Source organism: Papio anubis, chromosome 16 (assembly GCF_008728515.1).
Source record: "Papio anubis isolate 15944 chromosome 16, Panubis1.0, whole genome shotgun sequence".
NCBI classification, from domain to species: Eukaryota; Metazoa; Chordata; class Mammalia; order Primates; family Cercopithecidae; genus Papio; species Papio anubis.
The window spans coordinates 25,003,011-25,029,530 of NC_044991.1; the positions used below are offsets into that span (position 1 = coordinate 25,003,011).

Consider the following 26,520-nt stretch of genomic DNA (forward strand, 5'->3'; position numbering starts at 1 on the left):
CTGACCTTGTGATCCGCCCATCTCAGCCTCCCAAAGTGCTGGGATTACAGGCCTGAGGCACCGTGCCCAGCCTCTGATCCACTCTTTGAGTCAACATCTCAGGTCCAAATTTTGCTGGCAACCTCCATATCAGAACTTCTCATCCTTTATCTCACTAATTCAGAGTCCACCTAGGAAATTAACTAATGCAATAGATTCATTCCAATTAAGGTATCAAAGGTACCTTAATTGGTAGTAACTATCAAATAAGGCCACCTTCCAACATATTCCCTTTTTAATAGAAGCCTTTAATACCTTAACCCAAATAGTGATTAAGGGTAGGATTTCAGGGCCAGGACAGAAAAGGAACTTATTTGGCGTGGAGGGGTTTTCCTTGAGTCTGGATATTATACCAGCGCCACTTTACAAACAACTCTTCTAATAACCTAATCCTATTTTCTGTTCAAGCAGGACGTTTGAGGGAGACGGGGAGGGGTACAGGTGATTTTGGAGATGGGAACAAACAGGCCATGTGTTCATCACACACGGACTGTTGCGGAAGGCTGGCGAGTGTCTGTTTAATTTCAACTTGCGCTTTTAAGACCTGGCTAATGAGGGGCTGAATTCTGTATTTGCTCATGAATATTTCATTCCCCTGAGAGTCCGAAGCACAGACGGGCTGGCTTGCTCCAGAAGGGATGTTCCAGGGCACCGAGTGAGGTGGGGAGCAACTGGCCCCAGTTAGGGGATCCATGACCATTTCATTATTTATTATTATTCTTACTTTTTTGTGTGTGAGATGGAGTTCCCCCTCTTTTTGCCCAGGCTGGAGTGCAATGGCACGATCTCGACTCACTGCAACCTCCGCCTCCTGGGTTCAAGCAATTCTCCTGCCTCAGCCTCCCGAGTAGCTGAGATTACAGGCACCTGCCACCACGCCCAGCTAATTTTTGCATTTTAGTAGAAACAGGGTTTCACCATGTTGGTCGGGCTGGTCTCAAACCCCTGACCTCGGGTGATCCACCCGCCTCGACCTCCCAAAGTGCTGGGATTACAGGCGTGAGCCACCACCATGACCATTTCAGACACATCCTAGAGTCCCAGCTGGAGGCGTGGGCTCTACTGAGTGGGGCTAGAGACACAGCAGCCTCAAGGGCCCCCTTGCACATCCCCCCAGAGGCCTCACCTGGAGCTGAGCAGCCGTGATGCGGCCGGTAGCATTGAAGTCCAGCGACATCACCATGGAGAACCGGGTGGCGCTGCAGCTGTGAGCCATGGACACAGAGCCAAAGGCCCGGAGGACAGTGAAGGTGGCTCGGATCTTCTCCACTGTTGGGGGCAGCATAGGGCCACATGTCACTGATGGACCGGGAGCTGCCACTCCCACCTCGCACAGGTCCACCTTTTCCATGGCCCCTGCTTGGGCCAGTCCTCATCCTGGCCTCAGCCCCCTGTGGGCTTCCTGTGAGCTTCCTGCCACGCACTCCCTGCCCAACCCAACTATAAACCACATACATTTCACTGAGCACCGATTGCTGGACTGACCCTGTACTACCAGCCCTGGTGTAGGGGAAACAAGACTCAATCTAGAAGGGCCAGGGATAGGCACCATCTGGGTAACAGAGGCTGCCCTAGGGCTTCCCAGACATAATGGAGCCTAGGAAGAGGTGAGGATAACATTCTGGGGCCTGCACTCACAGCTTAGAAGCAGGCTTGCAAAGCCCTATAATCTCCCCACTACTATTCATTGCATACCTACAATGCAACAAGCACTGTGCTAAGCACCTGGATACAGCCTGACCTGACTTCCACCCTCAGACGCATGCAATTCACAGCACAACTACATTCTGAGAGACTGTGCCTCTTCCCACTGTATCTCCAGTTTCTAGCATGAGCCAGACATAAAGTAGGTGTTCAGCAAAGTATTGAAATAATCCTAGTGGAGAAGCAGTATAGCCAAGCGGTTAGAAGAGACTGAGGATCTTCCCTTTGCTGGTTACCTGATTTGGGACAAATTAACTAGTTAATTATTAATTATTTATAATTAATTCATTAATAATCAAACAATTAATTGACTAATTAAATCTAATCCTCATGTGGCTGTCATGACGACCAAAAGTTTTGGGGTTTTGTTTTGTTTTTGAGACAGAGTCTTGCTCTGTCACCCAGGCTAGAGTGCAGTGCAGTGGCAGTTCACGCCATTCTCCTGCCTCAGCCTCCGGAGCAGCTGGGACTACAGGTGCCCGCCACCACGCCTGGCTAAGTTTTTTGTATTTTTAGCAGAGACGGGGTTTCACCACGTTAGCCAGGATGGTCTCAATTTCCTGACCTTGTGATGCGCCCACCTCGTCCTCCCAAAGTGCTGGGATTACAGGCGTGAGCCACCGCGCCCGGCCGAGGACCAAAAGATTTAATAATGTCACATGCTTAGAAAATATTCTAAAGGTGGAACTATTATTATAGTTATTATTAGAAACACAATATTGCCTGCATCATGTATTCTCAATGGGAGGATATTGTCCCTGAGATGAGTAAAAACTGATTCTTAGAAGTGGTAGTAAAAAAAAATTTATACAAAAAATTAAATATGAAAATATTTGTATAAATATATTTTATATTCTATATATGTATAAATATAAAAAAGTATACAAAAAAACTTTTATGTATAAAACACAAATATACATAAAGGAATATATGGCTTATCTGTGGTATTGACATTTCACCATAGGGGAAATGATTAAGGGGAATAAATGTCTTAAAAGGCTTTTCAGAGTGTGCAATAATGAAAAAGAGCTGAGAACAGTGCCACAATGGTGAGAGCTCTACAGCCAGTAGGCCAAGGTTTGAATCTCAGCTCTAGGAGTATTTGCTGTGTGACATCAGGCAAGCTGAATCTCAATGCCTTCAATCTATAAAATTTAAATAATAGCATCTACCTTATAGGGCTGTCTTAGATTAAAAAAAAAAAAAAGTTCAGGCTGAACACAAGACTCACACCTGTAATCCTAGCACATTGGAAGGCCGAGGTGGGTGGATCGCTAGAGCCCAGGGGTTCTAAACCAGCCTGGACATGGTGAAACCCCATCTCTACAAAAAAAAAAAAAAAAAATAGCCAAGGGTGGTAGCGTGTACCTGTAATCCCAGCTACTCAGGAGGCTGAGGTGGGAGGATCACTTGAGCCTAGGAGGTCAAGGTTGCTGTGAGCTGAGATCACATACTGCACTCCAGCCTGGGTGACAGAGTAAGACCCTGTCTCAATAATAATAATAATAATAATAAAGTTAGTATCCTTGGAATTGGGCCTGAAATATAGGTTTCAGCAAGCATTTACTAAGATCATTATTAATATTGTAGTTGTTATTATTAATTGGTTTTTTGTTTTGTTTTGTTTTGTTTTTGAGACAGAGTCTTGCTGTCTCCCAGGCTGGAGTGCAGTGGCGCGATCTCGGCTCACTGCAAGCTCCGCCTCCCGGGTTTACGCCATTCTCCTGCCTCAGCCTCCTGAGTAGCTGGGACTACAGGCACCTGCCACCACGCCCGGCTAATTTTTTGTATTTTTATAGAGACGGGGTTTCACCATGTTAGCCAGGATGGTCTCGATCTCCTGACCTCGTGATCCGCCTACCTTGGCCTCCCAAAGTGCTGGACTGCAGGCGTGAGCCACCGCGCCCGGCCAATTGGTATTCTTTTTTTAAGGCTCAGGTCAAATATCACATCCTAGAAAAAGCCCTCCTGCAGCCCTCCTCTACACTCCCTGAGTTTCTTCCCTAGCCTGCTCTGCCAGCACTTTTTGAAGAACACTCAAGTTTGAACATAGGTACAGTTCAGTTTCCACTCTGGCTATTAGCTTCTCATGAGTGTAGACTGTGTCCTTGAATCTTCACTCTTCAAGTCCTCTGTTCAGTTCAGCAGGTTGTGCACTGCCCAAAGACACCACATCCCTGGGGTGCCTCAATCACATCGCACTCTCCTAGATTTGTGTACGAATATTAGGATGATTTCCCAGCAGATGGCAGTCAAGTATCCAGTTCTAACAATGTCCATGTGTGATGACTGTTCTGCAAACAGCCATCAATGTCTTGAAGAAGGAGTACCTTATTCTAATTTCAACAAATATATCCCAGTGACCTAGGGATAGCCCTGCCCAGTAGCAAGCATGGGGTCTGTACGTATCTGGTGCTCAGTGAATGCTAGCTGAATGAATATAAGAAAGAGCAGCTCAGCACCCCCTTCCAGCTCTCCCCGTCCTGACCCCGACTCTACGTGTCACCTAGAGACCACCGTACCTGAGACCTTGCCATCCACACTGCCTGCCATCCCCACCAGGTGTTCCAGGACCTGCTCACAGCAGGCGGTCTTCCCAGCCCCACTCCGGCCCAGGGCCACAACACTCTGGTCTCTCCGCTGGTTCAGCAGTGCCCAGTATGCCCGCTGGGCCATGGAGCCAATGTGGGCAGGCAGGCCATCCCGGCGGCCCTTGGGCACCTGCAGGAAGATCACAGGTGTCAGTCACCCCATCCAGCCATTGCCTAGGGAGCATTCTAAAACAGTGCCCCTCCCCAGGCCTAGGGTCCAGATCTGTGTCCCTGCCTCCAGATCTGCGTCCCTGCCTCCCTTCCTACTCTACTGGAAGGAGCCGAGCCTGTGTGTCTAGTTCTGCCCCTGGCGCCCTATGAGTCCTTGGACAACCCATGCCTGTTTTCTGAGCCTAGGTCTCCTCTTTAGTTAGTTAGAGGCCTGAATGAGAGCTACATTCGTCCATGAGATTCATCTCACTGGTTACTCAAAGCATCGCATAGTATCTGCCTGAAGCGAGGCAGCTGGATCGAGGGCATAATTATCCATTACGATTAGTGATGTCTGCCATGGACACAGGGAACGGCACATGGGGGAGTTAGTGGTATGTGTGCTACATATTTGCTGTAACAGATTTAGGTGATACCTGAAATCATATGTTCTCCATCCACTCATTCATACTTCATTCAGTAAAATAATCCATTAGTGTCTACTATGCAGCAGGCACTCGGGCACAGCGTGACACAAAATGGATAAAGGAAATTCTAGCCAATTGCAAAGAGATACCATTATATGCCTATTACAATGGCTGAAAAAACATTTAACAGTCACTACCAAGTTTGGTGAAGATGAGGAGTGACTGGAATTCTCATACGATGCTAATGGGAATGCTGAATGATGCAGCCGCTATGGAAAACAGCTTGGGAGTTTCTTCTACAGTGAGATGCACACTCACTACCCCTCTCCACAACCCCACAACCCCTCTCCAGGTGTTTACCCTAAAGAAATAATGTATGTTCACAAAAAATCCCTCTATGTCATTGGTTATATTGACTATACATTCGAAATCACCAAAAACTAAAACAACACAAATGTCCTTCAACTAGTGAACTAGGATAATCACCCATCTTGGTTGTTCTTTTGTTTTTTGTTTTTGTTTTGAGATGGAGTTTTGCTCTCTGTTGTCCAGGCTGGAGTGCAACGGTGCCATCTCGGCTCACTGCAACCTCCACCTCCTAGGTTTAAGCGATTCTCCTGCCTCAGCCTCCTGAGTAGCTGGGCTTAAGGCATGCACCACCATGCCTGGCTAATTTTTGTATTTTTAGTAGAAATGGGGTTTCACCATGTTAGCCAGGCTTGTCTCGAACTCCTGACCTCAGGTGATCCGCCAGCCTCGGCCTCCCAAATTGCTATCCTGGTTTTAGCATTGAAAGTCTCATGTCCCAGAAAACGTTTTAGTCCCAGGAAAACCAGGACAAGTGGTCATCCTATGAACAAATAAGTACGATGAAATAAAGTACAATGAAATAAGTACATCAGTGAAATAAAGGAACAAACTGTGGATAAATAAAACCATACGGGTGAATCTCCAATGCGTTGTGTTGCCTGGAAGAAGCCAATTCAAAAGGTTACATACCGTACAATGCCATTTACATGGGTTTTTTTTTTTTTTTTTTTTTGAAAAAGGCAAAACTATGGGGACAAAAAAAACAGATCAGTGTCTACCAGGGGTAGAACTTGGGGCTGAGTTGACCACAGAGGGGCCCAGAGAACTTTTGGGGGTGACGGGAACTGTCATGTAATTGATTGTTGAAGCAGTTACACAACTATACATCTTAGTTAAAAACACACAGAACTGGGCACTAAAAAGGTGAACTAGACTATAACGTAAATTACACCTCAGTAAACCTGATTTTTTTTTTTTTTTTTTTTAAGTCCCTGCTTGGTGGAGCTTGCCTTCTGGTGGGAAGACAGAGATGATCAACAAAAGATATAATTCAATTGTAGTGAACGGGAGGCATTTGAAAGCCACAAGGCTGGATGAGATCACCAGGAAGAGTGTGGGGACGGAGCACCCTGACAGGCACAGGTCAGGGAGACCACAAGGAAGACTGACTGGGCGGCCAGTGGGCCGGAAGGAAAACCAGGAAAGCGGAGTCTTAGAGCCAAGGAAGGGTGTGTTTCCAGGAAGAGGGAGGAAAATGCTGCCGAGTTCAGTAAGAGGAGACCAGAGACTTGACATTGGATTTGGCAGCAAGGGAAGAGGGCGGGAGGTTACTGTGAGGTCAGCGGAGAGGCACCAAAAGACACAAGAGGAATGGGCCCTGCTGCAGGAGGATGTCTGAAGCCCAGGATACTGAGGGTGCCCACTGGGTCTGCCAAGGCCCCATCTGCCTTCCCTAGCACAGTCCCTTGGCTGAACTAGGGGCACAAACCCCGGTGTGATGGCCCTCCCCTCAGTCTGGATGCCTAGCTTGGGGCTGGGGCTGTCCCCAATCCACTGTTGGCTTTTCCTGCTCCAAGCCCCTGAGGAACAGTCATGAGTCCCTATCCCGATGCCAGATGTAGGGCTCAGCAGGACCCTAATGCAGGCAAAGCGGGGATATGCCCCCACACTGGCTGGACACAGCCTTAGGGCTTAAGGCAGGCAGAGGGTCCTGGAGTCTGAGTCCTAGAGCCATCCCCCAGTCTGGGAAAACTAAAGTTCAAGGAACGGACAGTCCCATCCATCAGCCCGCTCAGGCCCACTGCCTGGAGGGAGAAGGAAGAATTCTGCACAGCCAGGTTCCTGAAGGCACTCATACATGTGTGCATGTACACGTGCCTTCGCATCTGTGTACATGTGCCCTTGCATACATGCACGAAAGTGTGCTTGTAGGCACATGCATACAACAGTTGCCGAGGGCTCTGCACACCCATGCTCAAACTCACACTCTTATTCACCAAGACCTGCACGGCCCCGAGCACACACCCAGACCCGGGTGGCTCTAGCCCCACAGTGAGAGAGGCCCCCAGTGTGGCCCAGACCCCACCCAGCCCATCCTCAAGGTGGTCTCAGCCTCACCGCAGGCCTGTGCTCCCACCTGGTGGCCATTTGGGGAATCAGAGGTTGATCCAGCCTAAGGACAGGAGATGGGTGTGGGTTTGAGGGTGGGAGGCTGGAAGACTTGAGGGAAGGGTGGGGACCAGTGCCGCACCCCACCCCAGGGTTAGGAAGGGAGGTAGGGGGATCTACCTCAGGGTGTGTACCAACACCTGCACCTTTTAGCGCTTTTGCCTAAGTTCCGATGCCTCAGTCCAGGATGGCCAATGAGGGCCTGCTTGCTATCTGGGCCTGTAAAAATGTCCCTTCCAGGGATTTCCAGGGAGCCAGAGAAGTCACTCGGCAATTCGGACAGCCCAGAGGCCTTGGGTTGCAGTCACAGAAGCCTAAACACTCACCACAGGGATGGGAGAGGGCACGCGCCAAGCTCTGGCCCACCCAGAGCTTCTGAGGTCCTCCCAGGGCCCCTGACCACGGACAGCTGTGACGGGAGAGCCGCTGGGAGTGACTGAAGGGGTGGCGTGGGTCACTCTGAGGAGAAAAATCTTGGAGGGAGGGGTACAGAGCCACTATATCCCCTTTAATGGCTTTAGCATTGCTCAGGGAATAGGGATGGGTTTGTTCCACAGGGCCCCACAGGGTAAGATGTGGCTTTTCACCCCCAATTGGCAGAGGAGAACATGGAAACCAGAAGAAGTATCATGATCTTTCCTGGCCACCAGGTGTCCTAGGGGCTTGTGACTTCCCACTGAGTCTCCAGAACAGCACACAGGTAAGATGTCTCAGCTCCAACAGGCCTCCCTGCCTCCACTGAGCCTCTTCCCATCTGTCCTCTACCCAGCAGCCAAAGGCATCCTTTTACAGCCTAAGTCACAGCACGTCATTGCTCTGCTAAAAACCCCAGTAGGGACTCTCTCTAAGCCTACTCTGGCCGGGGAGGCGGCCCAGTTCATAAAAAATAAAAATCGGCCAGGCGTGGTGGCTCACGCCTGTAATCCCAGCACTTTGGGAGGCCAAGGCAGGTGGATCACAATATCAGGAGATTGAGACCATCCTGGCTAACACGTTGAAACCCTGTCTCTACTAAAAATACAAAAATTACCCAGGCGTGGCAGCGGGCGCCTGTAGTCCCAGCTACTCGGGAGGCTGAGGCAGGAGAATAGCGTGAACCCAGAAGGCGGAACTTGCAGTGAACGGAGATCGCGCCACTGCACTCCAGCCTGGGCGACAGAGTGAGACTCCGTCTCAAAAGTAAGTAAGTAAGTAAATAAATAAATAAACATCCACAGTAGCTGCCATCCCACTCAGAGTAAAAGCCAGAATCATCATCCTGAGAACTGACCCGGCTCTGCCCTGGTTTTTCCGAACCTCTCCCACCTCTTCCTCCACTCATCTGCTCGGGCCACTCTTATCTTTATTGTTGATGGTCTGTCTTTTCTTCCTAGAACAGCAACTCCACAAGGGCAGGCTTGCTCGCCCGGCATCTTCCGTGCTGCTCTTTGTGCCTGGCCCGGTAGGAGAGCCTCAATCAATAGCTCAATCACTATTGAATTACTGAAGGGCCGCGCTTCAGTGACTCGGCTGAGGTGCCTCGTGCGTCCACAAGGTGGCGCTTAGAGATTTCCTTTGCTCTTGTCCGTCTCAACAAAAATCGGCCGTTTCTACACTTGGGAGGAAAAAGACTAAAGCACAACTGCAGCTTCTGTTTCCCCGTTGATGTGGGTGCTCAGGACTCCCAAGAGTTCAGCAAGAGCACACAGGAGCCCGGTGCCCTGGGTTTTCTCCCAGCTCCTCTGCTTGCTAGACCTGAGAGTTTAGCCTACGCCTGGCCCAGCTGGCTCTTCTCATCTGTAAAATGGGCTAATCACAGTACCTGTGTTTTCAGGTGGATATGTGAGAATGAACTGAGTTAATACAAGGTGCATGAGGCAGTATCTGGTAGAGTTCATACTCATTCAGTATTTTCTTTCGTTATTCTTGTGGCATTTAATGCTGCTGTTTCTGTCCTAATGGTGACTGATCTTTCCACCCAGGGAATGGGGGAATCTCATGGTCCATGCCACAGGATGCCCACAATGCCGCGAGAAGGACGCTGCTTGCAGACAGGTAGACTGGGGGCTCTCATGGTTCTACTGTCACCTCAGATGCAGAGGGATACCCCCAGACCCTCCTGCCCTCAACTTCCCAGCCCTGCCCCCCATGGTCCCACCTCACCTTCCCTGCAGATGGCACTGAGGGCCCCCGGGGCTGGAGGACGATCAGATCAGGTCCCGTGCAGGTGTGCGGCCGCTGAGCCCTGTAGCGCTGCAGAAGCGTGTTCAGGACACTGGATTCGTTGACACTGATGAGAGAGGCCAGGTCCTCGGCCTGGTCCAGCTCAGGGGGGTTGGCCTGTGAAACCGTCACATAGTCTCCTCTGGCCTCCTGGGCCCCCAACACACACACACACACACACACACACACACATACACAGCCCTCCTTTTGAGAGCTATGTGCCAAAGACCGGAACAGAGCACAGGGACTCTGGATGGGAAGTGATGAAGCCCTACGAATAAAATAGGGCCATGCCTTCTCCTTGTCCTCTGTGCAACCTATGAGGCAACCCCTCTTCGCTGTGGTCCTGCACTCGGTGGACCATGAGGGCAGACGCTCCCAAGGCAGACTTGACGAAATTCAAAGCACTTTCTGAATCTCAAACACCACAAAAAGACAGGTGATGCTCCAGTGTGTGCGAGCATTCACTGCCATTTCCTTCTCTTCTGGGTCTTATGGAGAAGCTGTCAATATGCTCCGTGATACCCAGGAGAGGAGGCCAATGGCCAAACCGCCTCACTGGTCTCATAGCCCATCATGCACTGATTCCTAGGAAACCATCTGATTCCTAGGAAAAACCACTGATTCCTAGGAAACCTTAGAAGCAAGGGGTGTGTGAAGCTGCTTCTTGAAACATCTATTCTAAGAGGCGTCCTATCATTCTCTCCAGCTTCAGGGAGTTTTCTGAACCTAGTAGTCTCGGGTTTGGGCCAAGCTTGAGCCCTCTCATAGATCAGCCTTTCTTGCAAGGCCACTGAGCCTTTGTAAATGCCCAACGTGGGAGAGGAAGCCTGAGGTGGGCAGAGGAGGAGCAGAAAGGAATGCAAATGAGCAAGGAGGAAAACTCCTTCTAAATTATCAGGCTGCAAGGGGGTGGAAAGGGCATGATAGAACCTTTTTTTTCTATCATTACACTGTGATTTGTCCTCAAAAGGATTTATGGTGCACAACAAAAAATGTATTCAAAACAATTTAAAGAGCAAAGCTGAAAGAAAGTTTGATGCCGAAATATAGGCCATTGGAACCTATGCTGTGGTTAAGGGCAAGCAGCAAATTTGGCTCTGAGTTCCCTGGCAGCCAGAGTGAAAACAGAAACATGCTCTGTAGTATGATTTGCAATACGTATAAAATTAAAAGCAGTCATTTTTTTTGGTCCATCAGAAGAACTCCCAGTTCTAAGACCTGATAAACATGTCCCTTGATGTGTCCTCATTAAGAGAAACCACAGGAAAGGGTGAATGACCCCCTAACAGTATCCCTCCAGCAAAGCAATGAGTTCAGTGGGGTTCTTTGCTATAACTCCTTACAGGGCATCAAGCCAAAATGGTATTGGTAGTCAGGTACAAGGAAACTTCTTGCAGGGCTGGGGAAGGAGGGTATGGAGCAGGGGGGCAGCGGGACAGGGGACTCACCCGATGGACATGTTCCTCATCCACCTCAGTGATACTTTTGTCAGCATCAATGCAAAGTCTCACCCTTCCTGCCGGCAGGTCTGCTGTTCCCTCATCTGGCTTTAGCACCGTAGCTGGTTGTACATCCCAGAGAGAGAAGGGGAAAGGGGAGGAGATGGGAGAAGAAGAGGGGAAAGAGGCGAGGGTAGGAGAAATGAGAGGCTCTAAGCTGGGCCAGCAAGCTTGGGAGGAGGCTTGGGACAGGTCAGAAAGAGGCTACACCTTCTCTGTTTGGGGTCTATTCGCTTGGAGCTTTCTGAGTTGTGAACCCAAATCCTTTAAGGTCAGGCTCAGTCTGACTCACCTTAGGCTTTTACCAGCTGTCACAGTGCCAGGCACAGAGTAGGCACCCAGACAGTTGGGTACACTGACCTATCTCATACACAGACCTGGAATGGCACATGATGGCATACAAGCTGCCATTTCCCCCTCCAATGCCCATGGCAGACATCACTAATCAACCACTCTTCCCAGCCATGTTCAGACTGGGACTCAAAATCACTTCTCAGTAGAGTGCAGTGATCAGCCACAACCAATCGACAAAAGTAGGCTTATGAGATCAAATCTATTGGCCCACTTGTACCTGACTCTGGGTTCCTTGAAGAACACCATAGAAAGCAAGCATGCGTGTTGCATTAATGAGTTTCAGTAGGTAAATAACTCATTGTCAAGACACAAATGCCTTTGAAAGACAGTCTCCACTGCTCCTCTCCCCTCCTGACGCTCAAAGTGTAATCAGGACCTGGAACATATGGCTGGCAGCAGTAGGAGGCACAAGAGAAGACTCGGACCCTCCAAAGGTGCTAACGCCCCTACTTACCAAGAGTAAATCCGTCCTTCTGAGCCAGCCAGACTTTCTCTGCCTCGTACCATCTGTCCTCAGGAGCCTGAGAACCAAGATCACATAAATTAAACCAGCAAATGGCACCACTGCCCACCTTCCACCTTCCACGGGGGTTTCCCACAGTGTGGTCTGGGGCCGTCCAAATCGGAATCTCCTGGGGGAGAACGGGAGAGGGAGTGTGCTTATTTAAATGCAGATTCCCGTTGGAACCCGGGAAGCGGAGTTTGCAGTGAGCCGAGATCACACCACCACACCCTGGCCTGGGTGACACAGCAAGGCTCCATCTCAAATAAATAAATAAATAAATAAATGCAGATTCCTGGGCCCCACTCCTGGTCTTTGTAATGAGACTCCATGGCTGGCCCCAGGAATCTGCATTTTTAACAATCTGCTCTTTATGCCATTCCAAGTTTGAAAGCTGTCGTGTGACATCATAAGCAAGCTCTACCATGTCAGCCATGAGGAGACACCTCACATTTTGGGGACCTTCCCTCACTCCGTGGGGAATTCCACTCCAGGGCAGGTGCAATGGAAACTTTAAGACTTCTGCTCATGAAGGAAGTGCTCGTCCCCTCCTCTGAGTGCCTCGCAGTTCCAGCCACCCCTCTCCAATTCCCTGACCACCGCCCGTCCACCCCTTGCCCATCCCTGGGGGCAGATCTTTCCCATCCCTCCATCTCTGGGGGGGGCCCTGTCTGCCCCTCCCCACTCCCAGGGCCGCAGCCCCCTCACCTGCTCTGAGTTTCTGCTCTGGCCTCCTTTGCCCGCCTCCTGGGGGGCCAGCCCATCTTGGTTCTCCTTCTGTATCCGAGGCCTTTCTGCATCCTTCTCCAGAGCAGGCTGGCTGGGTCCTTCCAGCTCTGTCTCCAGGGCACCAGACCCAACATCTTCTCTTGAGCAGGGCCGCTCTGCTTCCTGCCCACTTCTTCCTGACCAGCCTCCCTTCCCAGCAGCCACTGGTGACTCCACCATCGTGCTCACCTCCTTTGGGGCTTCACAGCCCTTCTCCGTCTGACTCCGAGCTTCGCCTGCCTTCCCGGACTTACCCTGGGGTTGCCCTATCTTTTCCTTCTTATCCCAGGACTCACCTGCCTTCCCAGTCATGCTCCGAAGCTCACCTGCTTTCTCCCCCATTCTCAGATCGTCCCCCAGTTCACCCTGCATTTGGTTTTTCTTCTCTGTCTGGGTCTGAGGCTCACCTGTCTTCTCTGCCTTACTTAAGAGCACCCCTTCTTTGTCCTTCTTATTCTGGGGACCATCCCACTTACTCCTTCTTCCCAGGAAACTTCCCCACTTTCTCCCAGGGATTTGGGGCCCTACATGCTTCCCTTCACTCCCTACATTCTTAGAGATATTCTCCTTTTCCACCGGGCTTGTGGGCTCCCCTCCCTCCTTCTCTGCTTTCCCTGGTCGCACCCCCTCGCCGGGCCCTTGGGCTTGGGGCCTGGTCCCCTGCCTGTCTTTGCCCTGGGGCTCAGCCTCTTTCAGCTCTTTGGTTTTGGGGGTCCCACCCCCCTTCCCCACTATGCTTTGACCCTTCTCGCCTTTTTTCAGTGCCACAGTTCCTTGGCCTGTGTCCCCAAGACCCCCAGTCCGGGTCTTCTCAGCTTTCGGGGCCAAGATCTCAGTGCTGGCCTGGGGGCCACAAGGAGCCCCAGAGGTCTCCCCTTTCTTTTCCTTTCCAGTATCTGTGGCTGGGGGAGGGGTCTTGCAAGGCGGGGTGTCATGGGGATGAGTCCTCTCTGGCTTGGCTGAGTCCGGGTCCAGCTTGGCCACCATCAACAACACATCACCCCTCCTCATGCCCCTCTTGAAGGGGAGGGTCTTTTTGGCTGGTGTCGCACTGGAGCCCAGCTCCTGGGTCTTCTCACCATTGATGCTGGTCATCCGCTCAGGGTCGGGGCTGCCGACCCCCTCGCTCTCCTTGCTCAGAATGTCTGAGCTCCCAGGAGAGCTTGACTGGTTGTCCTGAGAGATCTGCTGGCTTCCAGATCTGGTGCCACTGCTGGACTTGCTGTTGGGTTCGCTGATGGAAATTTCTGGGGTCTAGGAGAGAGAACACAACCATGCCTACAGAGCTGCTTGCTGACCTGACAGCGTTGTCATTCACTCACGCATACTGATTCATTTCGTTGTTCATTTCTCCATTCATCCTTCCACAGATGCTCGAGCACCTCCAAATTCAACAGGCATGGCCAAGCCTAGCACCCTTGACCTTGGCCCAGCCCCTCAAAGTTAAGTGATGGAGTGGAAGGAGTGGACTTTGGAGCCCAACAGAACCAAGTTCAACTCCTGACTCTGACGCTCTATAGCTGTGTGACCTTAGCTAAATGACTTCTCCTCTCTGGGTGAGTCTGTTTTTCAATCAATAAAATGAGGATGATAAAAGCCCACCTTGCAGGTTAGGTGTGAGAATGTGTGATAATATGTAGAAACTGAGCCCAGCACATAGTGTGTTCTCAATAACAGTAGCTACTGCTAATACTGTTGTTATTTCTGCCTGGATTCTTCCTGGGCCAGTAGGGGATCCAGGAAAGGACTCAGGACCTGTCACTAGAAGACCTGTTCTCATCTTGCCTCTAACACTCTCCAGCAAGGCTTCCTCTCTATCTCTATCTGGGCTACCATCTTTTCTCTCTGGGCTTTGGGTTTCCCCAGTACAGGCAAATACCACCTGACCATCCAGATCTTTAATAGGATGAGATGTGGAAATGCACTTTCGAGATCACAGAGAGAGGAACAGCCTGAGCTGCTGCTACTTCCACTGCCCTGGTCCTCATATCACACTTCCCATACCAGCTGAGGGCTCTGGTTTCTGCCCCTGGAGTCCCCCACTCTTGCCTGACCTAGACATTGGTGGCTGCATAACACCCAAGGGGTTTCCACTGCCTGCTCCCTTCCCAGGCCTTTTTACTGCCTTGTGATTTTAGCCTTGTGCAGAGCTTCATCCTCAAACCAGCCTGGCTGTGGCCTGAAGAGCTCACAGGTCCAGCTGTGCCTGCATCCCTGCAGAAAAAGACCTCAACCTCATAAGCAAGTTCCACCCTGATGTCTGGCTTCACCACCAACCCTAGCCTGGGTTCTTCCATCCTGGACAATGCTAGCACAGCCCCACAGACACCCATGCCTGGGAATCTGGGATTCTCCCCCTCCTCTTGCATTCAAATCAGTCCTAGGGGCATGTTGATTCCACCATGCCAAGCTTCACATCTGTGTCTCTTTTTCCAAACCCATGTCTGCTATCCCTCACCTGGGCCATTGCCACAGCCCGTGAACTGCTGTCCCTTCAATTTGCTGCCAGCCATTTTAAACCAGATCAAAAGATTTGCGTAGCTGCCTACAGGAAAATCATTTGGCACCACCACTGGTCTTTCAAATTCCTCAACAAGGAACCCCAGCCTCCAATCTGACTATATTTATTGTCCCTACTCGTTCCCATGCATGAACTGTACTGGTCACCTTCTCCCACCTGACTCTCCCCTGCCTCCAGGCTGTTGCCTATGCTGAGCTTGCTGCCCAGAGTGCCCTTTCCCCTCTTTACTTGTCCATGGTCTACTCATCTTCTATACCCAGCTCAAATATCTCCTGTATATCCTCTCTACAAATCTTGCCTGAAGACCTCAATCAGAAATTGTTCCAAGCTTGCACAAAGTCCCAGAGCACTATGCTAGTACACCAGTCACAGCAAGGCCACCTTCTGCATTCCATTCTGGCTTTTATCTGTGTCTCTCTCCTGTTTTAGGTGGCCGATGCCACAGCAAAGTCTCTGTTTTCATCTTTGTAATAATGATGATAATAATATCTATCATTTATATCTTTCTTGCAATGAGCCCTATATCACCATCATGCAATCTCCTATTTAATCCTCCTAAGGAACAACTGGAGTAGATTCTGAACTTCTCCCCATTCTATAAGCACAGAAGCAGATGCAAAGATGTAAGGAGACCCAGCTACAAAGACGCAATGTAAAACCAGTTCTCTCTGACTCCAAAGCCAGTGCCTTTAACTGCTGCATATTAGACGCCCTTCCTTGTCTCTCTAGGGCTCTCTGGAATCTCCTGGGGCACTTTAAAAAACCTTAATGCCTTGGCCTTATTCCCAGAGACTCTGATTTAGTCTGTCTGGGTTGTGACTCCCCGGGTGATTACGAGGTACAGCTGGAGCTCAGCATCATGACTCTGGGGCCCATGGCCGAGTAGCTCCTCCTGACCTTCTGGGGAAGGCAGGATATAGCCCTGGAAGGGGGATTGACTGCACTTGGCAAATCTCACCACTGTCTACACTATATTGAAAAGTGAGTCAGTGCCTTATTTTTAACCAACCACCACAGAGGAGACAGTAACGTGGGGTGGGCCAAACAAGATAACTAGTGCCAGCCTCCTCCCACCCCACCCTCATATGCCCATGAATTCTCTTCCTTTGGATCTTCAAGGTCATCGAAGTCTTTGGTCGCCCCACCCTGCCACCCTTCTTAGCATATAGAGGAAACAGCACCTCTAGAATCACTGGGGCCAACAGGAAACTAAAGCACATTTTTATAGATGACTAAACTGAGGCCAATAAAGGGGAAGGGGTTTAGCCAGGACCACAAAAAGTGGCAAGGCCAGAGCTGGAATCTAGGTCTCCTTGACATTTAATACGGGCTACTTTCCACTCCGATGTTATTCCAGCCTCTCCCTCTTCCTCACCGGCCGGGTAGCCTTAGGAGAACCAGGTCACCTCCCCAAACCTTGTTCTCCATTCCTGCAAAATGGGATGGATTGTAATGGCTTCTTGCAAAGATTAGATGAGGATCAAATGAAACAGTTGTGCTGGGACAAGGCAGGAGAGTACAGAGTTATTTACTGACTGGGACAAGAAAGTTAAATTGGCAGGAACCAACCAGAGCTTGCTGCCGTGTGGAAACATGTCCTGAGGCTCCCTTGCTCCAGCCCCAGGAATATCTTGGCCCATGGTCCAGCCACCTGCTGTGGGCTGAGGCTCAGAGCCATCCTGCATCTTGGCTCTGAATCTCCATCCAGGCACAGCAGTGACAGTTTGTCCCCATCCATGGCTTAGCTCTGCCTCTTTACTTGCTCACAGTGACACCAGCAGTGCTGGTGTCAATCTCATGGAACCCTTTCCCCACAGGTCTCTGTGGCACCACCCCGGCCACCTCGCTCACCAGACTGGTCCTTTTCCAGGCATATTGTGAGAGAAGTGAACACACAGGCTCCGCTCCTTGCTCTGCCTCTATCTGGTCTTATGACCTTGGGAAAATCACTTGACCTCTTTTGAACTCAGTCTCCACCTGTGATCAATGGGTAGAATCCCATCCACCTGCATTGCTGCACGGGGTATCAAATGAGCCCGTGAGCAGTACAGAAGCATTGTCTGGTGATAAACGGCACACAGTAACATTTCATCCTAACCTAACAACAGCCTGCTGGGGTCAGCTTTGGCCCCCACTTATGCCTCAGGTCAGGAAAGAGTGGGAACAGAGCCTGTCCTCCTGGTCAATCTCCCCAAGAAAGACTTGGCTGAGGTATTTCAGCAGCTGCTGCTGTTCAGCTGCTGGAGGACCTCTCTAATGCATCGAGGTCATTCATCGGACAGGTGCAGGCACATGTGGGACTAGCCGGGCAAACCAAAGCTGAAGGGGAGGGGAAGGAAGAGCCAGGATGGGTCACTGGGCTCAAGCCAACACCAGGCCCTGAGGCCACCAGACCTCTCAGCCCAGGCATTGCAGCATTCATCTTGTCCAAAGGGGGCACTGAAGAGACATAAAGAGATGCCCTTTCTGCCTAACACAGGGATACTCCCAAGATGCACAGGGATACTCCCAAGATGCATTGCACTCCAAGCCTGCCTCTCTCATGGTCTGCCTTGTCATCCTGCCCAGGTTCCAAGGCTAAAGAGGACAGGAGAGAAATAGCACTGGCCACCACCAGGGACAAGTTTACAAATCCTTAAAGCGTAGGGGCCACATTGTATTCAACTATTGCTTCAATCCAGCAGTGCTATTCAGAATAGCTAAGGATTTTTAGTGGACATCAACCAATCAGGAGGGACACCAGCTGGAGGAAGGTACTGAGGTTCCTACCTGTGCCAAGCATTAACCCTGTAATTACTGGATTGTAGCCATTCCAAGGGACTCAGGAGAGGGACCTGGGTAAACATGGCAGCTGGAGGGCACTTGGGGGCCCAAGGGTTACAACCATTTACCACCTGGTATGAAGGATTCAATATTTTAACAATCAATGCAACTACACCAGTTAGTACCAACTCAGTAGCTTTCTGCTTAAAGTGAACCAACTATACATCTTAGCCAGTATCTTGGTTTCCTTTTCTATAAAAATAGTGGTCAAGTAGGCTGGGCACGGTGGCTCACGCCTGTAATCCCAGCACTTTAGGAGGCCGAGGCGGGCAGATCACGAGGTCAGGAGATCGAGACCATCCTGGCTAACACGGTGAAACCCCGTCTCTACTAAAAATACAAAAAAAATTAGCCGGGCATGGTGGCGGGTGCCTGTAGTCCCAGGCACTCGGGAAGCTGAGGCAGGAGAATGGCATGAACCCAGGGGGCGGAGCTTGCAGTGAGCGGACATCATGCCACTGCACTCCAGCCTGGGCGACAGAGCGAGACTCCGTGCTTAAGGAATTCCTAGTCAAATAAGTCATATAATCAAATAAGTACTATGCCAACCAACCACAATTAAGACAGGCATAGAAAGTGCAGCAGGATTCAGAGAAGGAAGACAATGGAAGAACTTTCCAGAGATGTGCTATTTGAGCTGGGTTTTGAAGGGTACACAAGAGCTCAATAGATCAAGTTGAATAAATGACATTCCTCAAAGCCAGGATAGCAGGAGCAAAGGCAGGATGACAAATGACTCAGAGGAAGCTCACAGGACAGAATGATGGGAATGGAAACGCATCTGGTCCCGCTTCTTAGGAACCACTTACCTCTCGTTCCGGAGAGGCGAGAGCTAACTGTTTCCTCTGTCTCGCTTCCTTGGCCTCTTTTTCAGTCTCCCGGACCAGTTGCTTAATGAAGCCCCCTGGGATGACAGAGAAAAGGGGAGGGGGCGAGGACGGTGGAGGGCTCTTGTCCTCTTCCCGAATCTGTTTTGCAGAAGCAAGGAAGGAGAGAGCTCAGTGAGTCAACCAGCAGGAGCAAGCTGCCCTTCAAGAAGTTTGCGATGGAGTCTGGGAGGGGGCAGAGGAGGACATACTTGACCAAGCCCATGTATGAGAAGCCACAGCCAAGCAGGTGAGGCCCAGCAGGACTCAGGGGGGTCCCTGAGACAGTGCATGAAAATGGAACGCAGGGGCAGCCCGGAATTATGCGGGTCAATGTGATTTCTGCCTGGATCCCGTGTCCTTGTGATACGAACAGTCACTTGCATGGTCAAGGCTGCTGGTTCCCTTCCTTGCCATGGGACATGCCCATTTCCAGGAGGACCTGCTCTGAAAGGAGGTTTCCCGGTTTCCAGAAAGGGGTGGATCGCAGGGAATCATCTGCACTCTCCTGGTCCCCCTCAGCTTATAGTTAACATAACAGATGAACCAATTAATCACTTACTGTGCGCCAGGAGCATGGTAAGATAGGGAAGCGCTTATAGCCATGATGTATATAAGGATCTGACTCTGTGGCTCCAACCCACTCAACTGACACAGTGCTGTGGCTTCCTGATGGTCCTTAAACCAGGACTCGGCCAGCCAGGGGCTCTCTAACACTGGGTCCTAGAACAGGCAGGTTGGACCCTGATATTTTACCATCCCCCCTAGAAATATGGCCTAGGCTAGCACTGGCTGGACTTGTGGTGCAGCTGAGACCCCTCTGTTGGCCATAGCGACTTGGAGGCTGAGGCATGGGACCGGCTGTGGGCGACTGAAGTGTGTCTTTAGCCTGCATCAGTGACAGCCCATGAGAAGAAAAAAAAAGTCACCAGTACTTTATATGGAAGAGTTCCATACTGGTTTAAAATAGCCTCCTTATCAAGAACCTCTGTGCATGTGTGGTAAAGACTTGCTGTCTGCAGCCCAACTGATAAGGGAGGAATTCAAAGGAGATAGGAAAGGCTGGGAGACAAGGCCATGGGATAAAGCTGGTGGATGCAGACCTCTGCCCAGGGACAGAGAAGCAAGGGTAGCACTGCAGGGCCCACATCAACATCATTTCCCTTCTTTCCTCTCTGGTCTGGGACTGAAGACACTTCATAAGTGAGAGACAGTCTTTTTTTTTTTGAGACGGAGTCTTGCACTGTCGCCCGGGCTGGAGTGCAATAGCGCGATCTCAGCTCACTGCAACCTCTGTCTCCTGGGTTCATGTGATTCTCCTGCCTCAGCCTCCCGAGTAGCTGGGATTACAGGCACACACCACCACACCTGGTTATTTTTTTGTATTTTTAGTAGAGACATGGTTTCACTATGTTGGCCGGACTGGTCTCGAACTCCTGACCTCATGATCTGCCCGCCTTGGCCTCCCAAAGTGCTGGATTACAGGCGTGAGCCACCGCACCTGGCCAAGAGACAGTCTTAAGGCACACTCAGCAGGTGTCTTAAGACTCACTCTGCAGCTTCCAACGCCATTTTGGATCAGGCTGGGAGAGGCAGGGGCAGGCAGGAGGCAGCCAGAAAGAAGCTTCTCACCCTCCCACCTGCAATTCATCAGATCACATGCACACGGTGGAGTGAGGGTGCGGGAGGTAACACGCATCTTGGAAAGAGGCAGCCCTTCATAGCATATCATGAAAAGTACGAAAGGGGAATAAGGAGAGCCCGTTTCCAGTTCTCTGTGGTGCCCGAAGGCAGGGACCACAGAAACCCACCCCTATGGTATAAACCTGGCAGCTGACAGCCCTGCCTCTGCCCCCATGTGCCCTTCCTCCCACCCAAACTCCAGTGCTCATCAGAGCTGCCATGAGGATTCAGCTGGGACAGCTGGTCTACCCCCCATTTCCCCACCACCACCTGAGGAACTGGAAATGACCAGGCAGCCCTAGGGGGAGTCAAGGGTGTGGCCATCAGTGTCCAGCTGGGTTGGAAAGGCCAAGGCTAGCAGAGCTGGCTGGGAGAAGGTTGAAGGTGGGATTGCACATGCTACAAGGAGGGCTGGACATCAGACTCCCCACTCAAGGTGGGAAAGGTTGGACTTGTCTCCCGAGGGTCGAGTCAGTCCCTGCGGAAGGCTGCAGCCCCAGCCATGAGTGTCACTTTCCTTCTGCTCCCACAGGGCGAGGCGTGATGAGATGGCCATGCTGAGGCAGTGCCAGGGCCGTGAGATGATGAGATGAGATGGAGCTTCCTGCCAGACAGTACGGAATGAGGCGCTACAGACACACACAGCACATGAGATGGATAGAAACAGAACTGACACACAGGGACACAGTGGGGAGAGAAGGGAGAGACAGGTTAGCTCATGGGCACAGCCCTACTCCCACCCCACCAACGCCATAAACCAAGACCCCATGGGGGAATGGGCACAGTCAGGTATAGGCCCTGTCAGCTACCCCTGCGCAGAGGATGGGCAGGCAGGACAACGCAGGCCACAGAGTGAACAGCGCCCTGAAATATTCTTCCTCTTGGCCCACACATTTATTGAGATATAACATACAATCAAAAAAATATATGATCATAAGGTATAACTCAGTGGCTCTTACAGAAAGAACACACCAATATAACTAGCACCCTGATCAAGATTTTAAAGTTATAATTTTATTTATAAGAAGTTCAAGAACAGGCAAATCTTATCTATGGTAAAGGAGGTCAGAGGAGATTTTGGTTGAAAAGAAGCATGAGGGAACTTTCTGGGGCTCAGGAAATGCCTTGTATCTTGATCTGAGCGATGATTGCACAAGTGTATCATACGCAAAACTTCACCCAGCTATACAATTAAGATTGGACGTTTTACTGTATGTAAATCACATCTCAGTTCAAAAAGTGAACAGGGACCTAGAACTTCCCTCATGCTCCCTTCTGGTCATTATTTCCTCAAGGGAAACCACTATTCTTGTTTTTTTGTTTTGTTTTGTTTTGTTTTGTTTTTGAGATGGAGCCTTGCTCTGTTGCCCTGGAATGCAGTGGCATAATCTCGGCTCACTGCAACCTCCGCCTCCCCGGTTCAAGCAATTCTCCTGCCTCAGCCACCAAATTAGCTGGGATTACAGGTGTATGCCACCACACCCAGCTAATTTTTTGTATTTTTGGTAGAGACAGGTTTTCATCATGTTGGCCAGACTGATATCGAACTCCTGACCTCGTGATCTGCCCCCCATCGGCCTCCCAAAGTGCTGGGATTACAGGCGTGAGCCACCGCACCTGGCCGGGAAACCACTATTCTTACTTCTAACACCGTGAATCATGGGGTTTTCTTTGTGGAGGGAGTCCTTGGTAACATAGTTGGGAGATGAGGTGAGGGCAGGAAACCGTAGCTCTCAATCTGTCCCACGCTTGAAGAAATAATTTGTCATCATATTGAGAGCCTTAGAAAATTTTCGTAACTTTTGACCTAGAAAGCCCTTTTCTGGGAAACAAGTTTGAGGAAGTAATCCTAAACCAGAACATTTCATCACCATGCTGACTGTAGCATTGAAAGAGCAGACACGATGTCCAATAACTAGAGAATGTCAAATAGAGTACATCCAATTTGCAGTAACAGTATGAATCCATCGAACAGAGTGTTTAGCAAGCATTGTTTTTACTTGCCCTATTTCCATATCATTAATGTATTTCCTTGTTTATTTACACCTGTTACTTCCCAACCAAAGTTATAACTTTTCTTTCTTTGTTTTTATTATACTTTAAATTCTGGGGTACATGTGCAGAACATGCAGGTTTGTTCCATAGGTATACACGTGCCATGGTGGTTTGCTGCATCCATCAACCCATTATCGACATTAGGTATTTCTCCTAATGCTGTCCCTCCCCTAGTCCCCCACCCCTCCACAGGCTGCAGTGTCTGATGTTCCCCTCCGTGTGTCCATGTGTTCTCACTGTTCAGCTCCTACTTATGCGTGAGAACATGTGGTGTTTGGTTTTCTGTTCCTGTGTTAGTTTGCTGAGAATGACAGTTTCTAGCTTCATCCACGTCCCTGCAAAGGACATGAACTCATTCTCTTTTATGGCTGCATAGTATTCCATGGTGTATATGTGCCACATTTTCTTTATCTAGTCTATCATTGATGGGCATATGGGTTTGTTCCAAGTCTTTGCTATTGTGAACAGTGCTACAATCAACATACGTGTGCATATGTCTTTATAGTAGAATGATTTATAATCTTTGGGTATTTGGGTTTTTTTTTTTTTTTGGGGACAGAGTCTCGCTCTATCGCCCAGGCTGGAGTGCAGTGGCCAGATCTCAGCTCGCTGCAAGCTCTGCCTCCCGGGTTTACGCCATTCTCCTGCCTCAGCCTCCTGAGTAGCTGGGACTACAGGCGCCCGCCACCTCGCCGGGCTAATTTTTTGTACTTTTTAGTAGAGATGGGGTTTCACCGTGTTAGCCAGGATGGTCTCGATCTCCTGACCTTGTGATCTGCCCGCCTTGGCCTCCCAGAGTGCTGGGATTACAGGCTTGAGCCACTGCGCCTGGCCGGGTATTTGTTTTTAAACAGCTATATTGGGGTATAATTTGTATGTCATAAGATTCATCCCTTGTAAGTTTCAACTTGATGATTTTTAATAAATTTACAGAGCTGGCAATTGTCACCACAATCTAACTTTAGAAATTTTCATCACTCCTGCCGGGCGCAGTGGCTCATGCCTGAAATCCCAGCACTTTGGGAGGCCAAGGCAGGCGGATCACGAGGTCAGGAGATCAAGACCATCCTGGCTAATAAGGTGCTACTGAAAATACAAAAATTAGCTGGGCGTGGTGGCGGGTGCCTGTAGTCCCAGCTACTCAGGAGGCTGAGGCAGGAGAGTGGCGTGAACCCCGGAGGTGGAGCTTGCAATGAGCCCAGATAGTGCCACTGCACTCCAGCCTGGGCAACAGAGCGAGACTCCATCTCAAAAAAAAAAAGAAAAGAAAGAAAGAAAAGAAATTCTCTTCACCCCCCAAAAAACTCTTCTCTTCATGCCCATTTACTGTCACCAGTTGTTCCCTCCCTCAGCCCCAGGCAACCACAAATCTACTCTCTATCTCTATAAACTTGCCTTTTTTGGACATTCGCTGTAATGGAATCATAAAGTACTTGGTCATTTACCTCTGACCCCTTTCACTTTGCATAATGGTTTTGACATTCATCCATGTTCCTGTGTGTCAGCCCCTCATTACTTTCTGTTGCTCAGTTGCATTCCTGTTGCATGGTTAGACTGGTTTTTGCTTTTTTTTTTTTCTTCTTCTTCTTCTTAATCCATGTCACAGGTGATGAGCAGTTAGACTGTTTCCACTTTACCGGCACTAAGAATAATGTTGCTACAAAGCCATGTAGCTTCCTCTGAGTGAAATTACTGGGTAGTATGATAACTTTATGTCTAATTTTTTTTTAAAGCAACTTTCCTGCCAGAAAGGTGGCTGACATCTGTAATCCCAACCCTTTGGGAGGCCGAGGCAGGTGGATCCCCTGAGGTCAGGAGTTCAAGACCAGCCTGGCCAACATGGCGAAACCCTGTCTCTACTAAAAATACAAATATTAGCTGGGCGTGGTGGCGGGAACCTGTAATCCCAGCTACTCGGGATGCTGAGGTAGGAGAATTGCTTGAATCTGGGAGGCGGAGGTTGCAGTGAGCCAAGATGGTGCCACTGCACTCCAGCCTGGGCAATGGAGTGAGACTTGGTCTCAAAAACAAACAAACGAGCAAACAAAAAACAACAAAGAAACTTTCCAACTATTTTCCAAAGTGACTATATCCTTTTCCACGTCCCCACCCCTGCAGTGTATGAGAGTTGTTTGGGAAACATTTGCAGAAACATTGGAAGGTGCTTGTCTCAGCTTGTAAAGTGAGTAAGATTGAGTACAATGTTGCACACACCAAAGCTGTCCAAAATGAACAACAAAAGGCTTCCTGTAGAAAATCAAGTGGGAGGAAATACGCCAAGATCTTAGTAGAAGTGGTCTTTAGTGGAAGAATGTGTCTCTTCCGCCTTTGGCTTTTCTCATTTCTAGCCCTGGTTGGCCCAGCCTTCTGAGCAACGTGCTTCACTGACTCCAGGTGAGAGACACCCACCCCCATCCCAGCTGTCAGAGCAACTGCTGACCAGCAGTTTTTGTTTTTGAAATGGAGTCTTGCTCTGTTGCCCAGGCTGGAGTGCAATGGTACAGTCTTGGCTCACTGCAACCTCCGCCTCCTGAGTTCAACCAATTCTCCTGCCTCAGCCTCCTGAGTAGCTGGGACTACAGGCACGTGCTACCACACCCGGCTAATTTTTTGTAGAGACGGGCTTTTGCCATGTTGGCCAGGCTAGTTTCGAACCCTCGACCTTGTGATCCGCCCCTTGGCCTCCCAAAGTGCTGGGATTACAGGCGTGAGCCACTGCACCTGGCCTGACCAGGACTTCTTTAAGGTCTTGTAAGCGTGGAAGTAGCTGCCCTTCAGTGACTTGACTAAAAGGCGGTGGCTATTATAAGTAAAACAGCTATTAATTTTTATGCAAAAACTCTTGAATGGACATGCATTTTCATTCCCTGCCTGATACCTAGAGTATAATGGTATGCCATACAAGAGGTGCATGTTAAGCTTTTGTAAGTTCTAGTGTTCTATAGCACTGTATGATGACTACAGTTAACAATAATATTATATAGTTCCTTTTTTTTTTTTTTTTTAAGACAGAGTCCTGTTCTGTTGCCCAGGCTGGAGCGCAGTGGCGCGATCTCGGCTCACTGCAAACTCCGCCTCCTGGGTTCAAGTGATTCTCCTGTCTCAGCCTCCCAAGTAGCTGGGATTACAGGCACATGCCACCATGGCCGGCTAATTTTTGTATTTTCAGTAGAGACGGGGTTTTGCCTTGTTGACCAGGCTGGTCTTGAACTCCTGGTCTCAAGTGATCCACTTGCCTTGGCCTCCCAAAGTGCTGGGATTACAGGTGTGAGCCACTACCCCCAGCCAACAATAATATATTGTTTCAAATAGATAGAAGGAGGACATGGAATGTTCCCAATACAGAGAAGTGGTACATTTTTGAGATGACGAGATGAAGGCTGCTTAGGCAGCTTCACATCCTGGAAGCTCGTGAGCCCAAGAGCTGGCTGGGCCCCGCTGCTGTGCTGAAGTCACCACTCATCATCTTCTGAGAGTCCACGGTGAACATCTCTTTCTGACTCTGCATTCAGCAAAGCCCAATTCATAACTTAACGGCAGCGATGGGAGTGTTTACGCCACAAACATTGGCAAATGCTACAAATCAGGGCTTTTATTCTGGGAGCCGGCCATTCCACGTCTATCAGCAAGTCACTAGCTGAGACCTCAGCATGCCTACACAGCCCTGTAAGAAGGAAATCTCAGGATCCAAAGATCCGAGAAGGAACATTTCGGCTCTAATGAGGTCACATGCCCAATGGGAGGCCACAGAGACACGTCCAGGTGCCGACAGCCAAGTCTTTCTCTTAAGAAAAAGTCTCCCACAGTGTGGGCCTTTGCATTAGTCTGTTTCGTGTTGCTATAAAGGAATATCT

The 26,520-nt window shown here is 49.8% G+C and overlaps 1 protein-coding gene across 3 annotated transcripts in view; it reads right to left on the reverse strand.

The window, feature by feature from the left end:
- Positions 1-26,520, reverse strand: part of MYO18B (myosin XVIIIB) — a 297,367-nt gene that overhangs the window by 256,912 nt on the left and 13,935 nt on the right. For all 3 annotated transcript variants that reach the window (XM_031656039.1, XM_031656040.1, XM_031656038.1), the window contains exons 2-9: positions 21,129-21,280; positions 18,872-19,030; positions 12,659-13,972; positions 11,903-11,969; positions 11,044-11,156; positions 9,533-9,709; positions 4,266-4,464; positions 1,166-1,308 (exon numbers count right to left, since the gene is read on the reverse strand). In XM_031656039.1, the coding sequence (XP_031511899.1) occupies positions 1,166-1,308; positions 4,266-4,464; positions 9,533-9,709; positions 11,044-11,156; positions 11,903-11,969; positions 12,659-13,972; positions 18,872-19,030; positions 21,129-21,167 (2,211 nt within the window). In that variant the 5' untranslated portion in view covers positions 21,168-21,280. The remainder of the gene's footprint in view (positions 1-1,165; positions 1,309-4,265; positions 4,465-9,532; positions 9,710-11,043; positions 11,157-11,902; positions 11,970-12,658; positions 13,973-18,871; positions 19,031-21,128; positions 21,281-26,520) is intronic.